Source organism: Engraulis encrasicolus, chromosome 17, assembly GCF_034702125.1.
Source record: "Engraulis encrasicolus isolate BLACKSEA-1 chromosome 17, IST_EnEncr_1.0, whole genome shotgun sequence".
NCBI lineage: Eukaryota > Metazoa > Chordata > Actinopteri > Clupeiformes > Engraulidae > Engraulis > Engraulis encrasicolus.
Window position 1 is genome coordinate 31,890,632 of NC_085873.1, and position 7,498 is coordinate 31,898,129.

The 7,498-nt window shown below is 43.3% G+C and overlaps 1 protein-coding gene across 1 annotated transcript in view; it reads right to left on the reverse strand.

The window, feature by feature from the left end:
• The window catches only part of LOC134466985 (NACHT, LRR and PYD domains-containing protein 1 homolog), a 4,927-nt gene extending 527 nt beyond the window's left edge, over window positions 1-4,400 (reverse strand). Inside the window, exons 1-4 of the mRNA XM_063220914.1 lie at window positions 4,349-4,400; window positions 4,109-4,143; window positions 3,872-3,944; window positions 99-1,125 (exon numbers count right to left, since the gene is read on the reverse strand). Of these exons, the coding sequence (XP_063076984.1) occupies window positions 99-1,125; window positions 3,872-3,944; window positions 4,109-4,121 (1,113 nt within the window). The 5' untranslated portion in view covers window positions 4,122-4,143; window positions 4,349-4,400. The remainder of the gene's footprint in view (window positions 1-98; window positions 1,126-3,871; window positions 3,945-4,108; window positions 4,144-4,348) is intronic.
• Window positions 4,401-7,498: the final 3,098 nt, after the last annotated feature.

Consider the following 7,498-nt stretch of genomic DNA (forward strand, 5'->3'; position numbering starts at 1 on the left):
TTTATTTTTCTAAGGGGTCTTCTTGGCATGTACATGTAAATCTATAGGGGCAAGCATACTGATGAGATGAAGCATCATGCATTATCTGTTATACTGACCTGCAGGGCACATGTTGCATACTCGGGTGTCTGAACCTCTTGCCAGCCCATGGCTTGGTCCATGGCAGTGTGGGTGTCAGCAGCACCATCTCCACAGGGGAGGGTGAAGACAGGACCTCCGCTGGAGACATGTGCTGTGCCCTGACGAGGGGGGCAGCATTCTGCCTTAGAGATCTCTGCTTGCCAAACCGCCCTTTGAGCTGAGTTCAACAGGGTGATTTTGAAGTTACCAGCTTGGACTACACGCACTATGGAGTAATTTGGAGTTACAGTGTTGTCATCACTAAGTTCTAGCTCCCCTGGTAAAACAGTGGAGTCGCAGTTGGTCTTTAAGGAATAATAGCTACGCAACTGCAGTGGCCGCACAGGCCGGGGCCTCTCTAGTAAAACCCCTCTGAAGCTTTCTGATTTTTCCTGCTTTTCCACTAGCTTTTTAAGTTGTACATTCCTCGGCACGAGGTAAACATGGAAAATTAGGGGTTTCAGGCTGCTTCTGTAGACGTGAACATCTGTGTGGATCTTAGTTAATAGAAATGACTTCAATGAATTGAAAAGAACACCCAAAGGGGAAAAGGAGGGGTTCAACAGCCGGGCATGGTAGCGACTCAGCTCACATGTCTCCAGACACACTCCAGCGTTCTGCTGATGCAGAACCTTCACAGCATCTTCCATAGTAGACTGGCTACCTCCCAAACACAGGAAATGAGGCAGGTGGATCTCCTCCGGCTCTCCTGATATGAGCTTTACGTCCATCAGAGGACCAGCTGGACTGCATTGCATTTGTGCCAGCTCTTCAGCAAAGACTTGCCAGTCCATGAAGTGATACTGCAGGGTGACTGGACCAACACACGACCAACGCAAACTGGACTCTGAGCACTCGTAGCTCCCTGCAGCAGAGCTCAGGCTGTAGATTGATACGGTCTTTTCTGTAGAGACCTCAGGCTCCACCAGGACCCAATGACTGGTGTCTGGAACTTCAGCACAGCATTTACAACCAGTCTGTGTGTCATCACTGGGGCCATCTTCCCTTTAAGACAGACAGACAGACAGACAAACAGAGACAGACAGGCATGCAAGCCCACACAAATGCACACACACACACACACACAAAAATGAATTTGTGTTTACACTTACTTAACACATTGAATACCGGCGGTGCTCTCGGAATAATGTCGTAGAATACCAGTGTTCTAAGCCCTTTTTGCCCTTTTTTGTAGAGTCACAGCATATTATGTGATACCCTTACGAAAATGGACCGTGGTTTATTATGGTATTATTATGAATATCATGATTACTGTAGTACTCTGAACCTACCATAATTGTACTATGGCTTACTAAGGTATTACTGTGATTTTTATGTTGTAACATGGTTCTACCATGGTATGTCATGATTACTCTACCCTTACAAAAATCGACCATGGTTGTAATGCAATAACCATGGTTTTACTACCACATTTCATGGTGATTCTAAGTACTATCAGCCAACCATATTTCCAGTACAGCAGCTGTCATAGTAATAGCCCTTTCAAAGATTAACCATGGTTCTACTATGCAAACTAATCATGTTTTTACCATAGATTTACCATGGATTATAGTTTTCAGTGTAACCATGACAGCCATGGTTTGTGACTATGGTTTGACCTATGGTTTAACCCTAGTATACTCTTTGCCATAAACCATGGTTCCCCCCAAACCATGTTTTTTTTTTTTTTTTAAAACCATGGTCGCCCATCGCAAAAGCCCTTTAAAAAAAACAAAAAAACCTGATTTTAAAAAATATGGTGGGGGGAAGGGGGGCATGGTTAAACCATAGTCACGAACCATGGTTTTCTTGGTTACCCAAGAATACACGAAACCTTTCAATAACTACATGTGAGTAGCCGTGGTGTAATGGCTAGGGAGTTGGACTCTAGATCACAGGATTGCAGGTTCGAAACCTGCCCTCACCATTCCATAGACCTCCATCCATGGCTAATCCAGGGACTGTAACCAATAGCCTGTAAGTCGCTTCGGATAAAAAAAAAAGTGTCAGCTCACGGTAATGTAATGAGTAACTATTAACCGTGGTTAGTTGTCATAGTAAAACCATGGTTAATTTTTGCATAGTTAAATGATGGTAAATCATAGTTAAACCATGGGTTTACCGTGCTCAAAAAAACCCGACTAAAACCTTGGTTCAATTCTCATAGTAAAACCATGGTCCATTTTCATAGTAAAACCATGGTCCATTTTCGTAAGGGTAGGGCCACTGAAACATGCTATGGCTCGTTTGAAAGTGGAGGCTTTGCCCTCTTAGTGGGTGAAAACCGTGTGTCTCTACAAGCTTTTATTGCTGAGCAAACCCAAGCTAAACCGAAGTGGGTATCCATGGAATTCAGCTACAAACGGAGATATTGAGGTTTTTGTGAGAGGTGTGCTGCTTCAGAATGTCACGAGTTTGAAAGGGGACCAGTTGGTTTACTCACATGAATTTGGTGCAAGGTTAGCTCTGACACACATCCTGCTCATCAAGACACACAATGTCTTATCTGGTTGTCTTATCAAACAATTCTTATCTGGTTGGCCATCAAACTTCCAAATCGGAGTGCATTACTCCAATCACAGTTCCGGTGCCATTTGGATCCAAGGATCTGGTAAAGGTCTAGGTGTCAAGTCCAGAAAGTTCAAGATACTCCAGACACGATATACAACGGGCTCTGTTTATCTATTGCGTGAAGTCAGACACTACATGCGCTATAGCTTGGGCACCGACCGTACTAGGAAACAACAACATAGCACGATTCTAACAAGACGGCAGCATCCCAGATACATACCACAAGGTGAGGGGCTACAGAGAGAGTAAAAGAGCGTCATTGCAGGATCATTTAGCGACGAAATCAAATGCAGAGCCGTAACATCAATGCAGGCAGCGTGATCATTAGGACCTACAAATAGTGTACATACCAAATCATGACACAAACTTTTGACTGCAAATTTTGTTTTATGTCAATCACAAACCTCCCAAAATCACATATATTGTGCATTGAAGGGTGTAGATTCGAAATATGACGTTTAAGCGTAAAAACGTATTTTTACGTTTTGATATACAACGCATGGGCGTGATAAACGTATTATTACGTCGTCGGTACTCAATGTGTTAACTATGATTAAAATGATTCACACACACATGCAACTCATTTGTCTGGCTATGGGAGGCCAAAGCTGCCAGGTACAATGACAATATGAAACATTTTGTGAATTCATTTTCAATGAATCAGTGCAGCTGTACTGCCATAACTAAAATTAAAATGAAATAGTTCCATTTGGCTTTTCATTTTCATGACAAACAAGAGTTATTTGTGACAAAAGTAAAAATAAATTGGAAAATATTTGTCATTTCATTTTCATTAATATCATGGTATAATAGTGCGAAATATAGAAATGTAAATGGTATTTGGGAAAATGTACATCCACACTTCACTTTGACTTTTTATTTTCCTCTCACCGCACACAATGTGTGCCAAGATGGAAATTAAGAAGAAAACAGGTGCAGTTTGAGATTTCGTTTTCATTTCTCTGTTTGCATTTTCATTTTCAAGATCAGGACACAAGTTATTATGCTAATGAGATCAATGTGGGTGGGGCTCTGGTGAGGTCAAAGTGTCTTCACAGAACTTCTCTGGGTTGCTTGTGCATTTCATTTGATGTCACCAGAGCCCCACCCACATTAGCCCGACTAGTTGTGTAAAAAAAACCATAGTTTGCGTGTGTATGTGTGTGTGTGTGTGCGTTACATGTTGTTGGATGTTGTTATGGAGCCGGTGTCATCTTCACTGATGTTCGCAAATGATGCCAGGGAAGAGTTTTCTGAAAGACGCGCGCACACACACACACGGTAAAATCATACTCTCAATCAGCGTGCTCTCTGTTATGTCACACACACACGTCAGTGCGTGCTCGCACACAGAAACGTTCACAAACATTCACACACACGCACACGCACACACACACACACACACACACACACTGACCGTGAGACAGCATGCGTCCCTCTCTGATCACACACCTAAGGAAACACACAGTGGACAGCCTTGGATACATGTATACAGATATTTTTAAAAAAATGTATTTCAGTTTACACATTTTCTGTGTGTGTGTGTGTGTGTGTGTGTGTGTGTGTGTGTGTGTGTGTGTGTGTGTGTGTGTGTGTGTGTGTGTGTGTGTGTGTGTGTGTTTGTGTGTGTGTGTGTGTGTGTGTGTGCGTGCCTTACTGTATATAGGGAGGTGGTGGACAAAGACAGATGGCATTTCCGTCTCTCTGTGTGTCTGACAAACGAACAAATGTGTACTCCAGTTACCATGGTTACTATAACAGAAAACCCACAATTAACCATGTTTTTTTGAGCATGGTTTGTGACTGTCATGACCAAACATTTGTTATTGAGTATAATAAAATCCTATCATTTCAAACTTCACCAGAGTTCAATTCTTTGCAGATCCAAATCCTCTTTACGAAATGGGACTCACAGATCATCATGGTTTTGACATTACAACCAGCGTTGCCAGATTGGGCAATTGGGCTACTTGGGATGGCCGTCGGCAAGTAAAAACGGGAAAAATTGGCCATTTGGTGTCATTTTCAGCAGTTTTGGGCCCATAGAAATCAATGCAATTTGATGAAATTGGGCGGAATTTAGCACATTTTGGCAGTTTTTGAGAACCTTTTGGGTGGGATTTGATCAGACACATCTGGTAGCACTGATTACTGCTAATGTTAGGGACAGAACGATTTGAAAGATGACCTTTTGCCTCCCAGGCGAGCTTCTCCATCACATCTTGATATTGGCTAAAGATATAGGCTACCCAAGCAGGACACACATATGGACATTCGAACGCACGCACGCGCGTGCACACACACACACACACACACACACACAGTGAGAGATGCTACCTTGTGTGCCCGTCTCTTTCTCCCAGTTCTCATTATCGTTGTCACTGTCAGTGTCGTCGTTCTCTGTGCATTCACGGTGCTGGCAATCATCATCACCATCATCATCATCATCCTCCTCCTCTTTGTCATCTGTCTCTCTGCCTGAAAAAAACAAACAAAAACGAATTATTCCAATAAAAAGTGTGCCAATATTTTCACCTAACTGCTCTTAATTGGGCATTAAGTAAGGGTTAACGTTCGGCGAGAAGGTCGCTACCGTGGAATAGCAGCACCACAGAGAGAATCTTTAGACCCCGACGCGGAGGTCTTGTTCTCTCTGAAGTGCTGCTATTCCACAAAGCGACCGACTCGCCGAAAGTTAACCCGCTTATTATATGGATATACTTAAATGATTCACACATGGCGGGGACATTTCTTTAGGCCTATTTAAAGAAACACTATGCAACTTTTTCATAGTCATGAAATGGCTTGGTACTCAAGATTTTGCTTGACTGACCCGTAATGGGGAAAATGGCAATATTTCCATCACCGCCTAGTGCTCCTGCTCCGAAACAGCACTTGCAGTTTTGCCTGGCGGCGCCGCGCCTTTTGTTGTTGTGCAATTTGTGGCCGCTAGGGGCGTCTAGATTTCTATGCTGTATGAGCGGAGCGAGACCTATTCCTTCGTTTGCTAACTAAGCAGAAGCCAAGGAGGTCTTGCTGAAAGCTGGCTACTGGCTACTGGCTAGCTGATTGTAAAATATCACGCTGGCATGCAGTGAAAACAACGAATGGGACTGCAAATAAATCACGAGATAATTGAGATGAAAGGTTTGGACAGGCAAATAAATCGCTTGTGTGAACATTGGAAAGGGCTTCAAACCGGAGAGAGCCGAACGCCAAAAGATGGGGATTTTATCATTCATTCACTACACTGGGATGTATGCATTAGCATTCTCAAAACCCACGCCACCTCGTTTAGTTTACAAAGATACACAAATGTATACGAGTTGAAATCTGATGTCGCACATTTTATTTGATGTCAAAGGACACAATCAGTCGAGCGAGGATAAAAATATATGTCGTTGCCGATCAAGAGGAGACGAAACGTGATCTCTAGTCGGCATATGGATGTCCACTTTCACTTTCAACACCACAGGAGATAAAACCGCGTCTTGTCACCTCGACTTCGAAATCGTTATTATGACAACAAAATAGCCGTTTGTTTCCTCGTTCTTCTAATGTAGGCTACAGGTACTATATAGTTACTGGAAATTTGAAATAAAGATGGGGATATCTGCCGAGAACAAGTGGATCAAATCCATCTGAGGGAAGTGCAAACATGATTGCAGTTGTGTGAAGTGAATTACGAAGCAGCCAACTCATAAGCAAGGGGGGGAATCTCACATATGATAAAGCCCCTTAGAAGTGGAGAGAACTGAATGCAAGGAAGGGAATCTGGTTAATTACAGAAGACGACGAAATTTAATTCGCACATAATCTCGAAGCCAATGTCTGTCTAATTTAGTTCAATGCACATTTTCGGCAGAACCACTAGAGGCCGCTATAAAGTTGTTTATATCTATGTGTTTATGTCAAAGTTGCATAGGATCGCTTTAATGTTAAGATTGTTGCTGCGCAAAACAAAACAGTGCCGTTGTGGAACACCGCTAGGCAACAGCTAGGTAGCCAGGACAACAGGTGTTGTCTATCACAGCAGCTGATTAGAGTCTAGTTGAAAAGTCGCTTTAGCAGTGAAAAGTCTTGTTGCCATTGACAGCGGTCTGTTATAGACCAACCCGTCCGTTATGTAAGGGTTAACGTTCGGCGAGAAGGTCGCTACCGTGGAATAGCAGCACGACAGAGAGAATCTTTAGACCCCGACGCGGAGCGGAGGGGTCTTGTTCTCTCTGAAGTGCTGCTATTCCACAAAGCGACCGACTCGCCGAAAGTTAACCCGCTTATTATATGGATATACTTAAATGATTCACACATGCGGGGACATTTCTTTAGACATATTTAATGTTAAGATTGTTGCTGCGCAAAACAAAACAGTGCCGTTGTGGAACACCGCTAGGCAACAGCTAGGTAGGCTAGCCAGGACAACAGGTGTTGTCTATCACAGCAGCTGATTTAGAGTGACAAAAGACCGGACCCCCTGCGGAGTGATATGAAACATTCGCTTTAGCCACTGACTTGTATACAAGCCAGTGGCTTTAGCAGTGAACGTCTTGTTGCCATTGACAGCGGTAGCCAGGACAACGGATGCTGTCTATCACAGCAGCTGATTAGAGTCTTGTTGAAAAGTCGCTTTAGCAGTGAAAAGTCTTGTTGCCATTGACAGCAGTCTGTTATAGACCAACCCGTCCGTTATCGAAAAATAACAGACGTCCGAACGTTGGGGAGCCCCGTTGAAATGAATGGAGCATTCGACAGATGACGTCACAACCATATAATAAAAAAATAATAACAGACGTGCGAACGTTGGGGA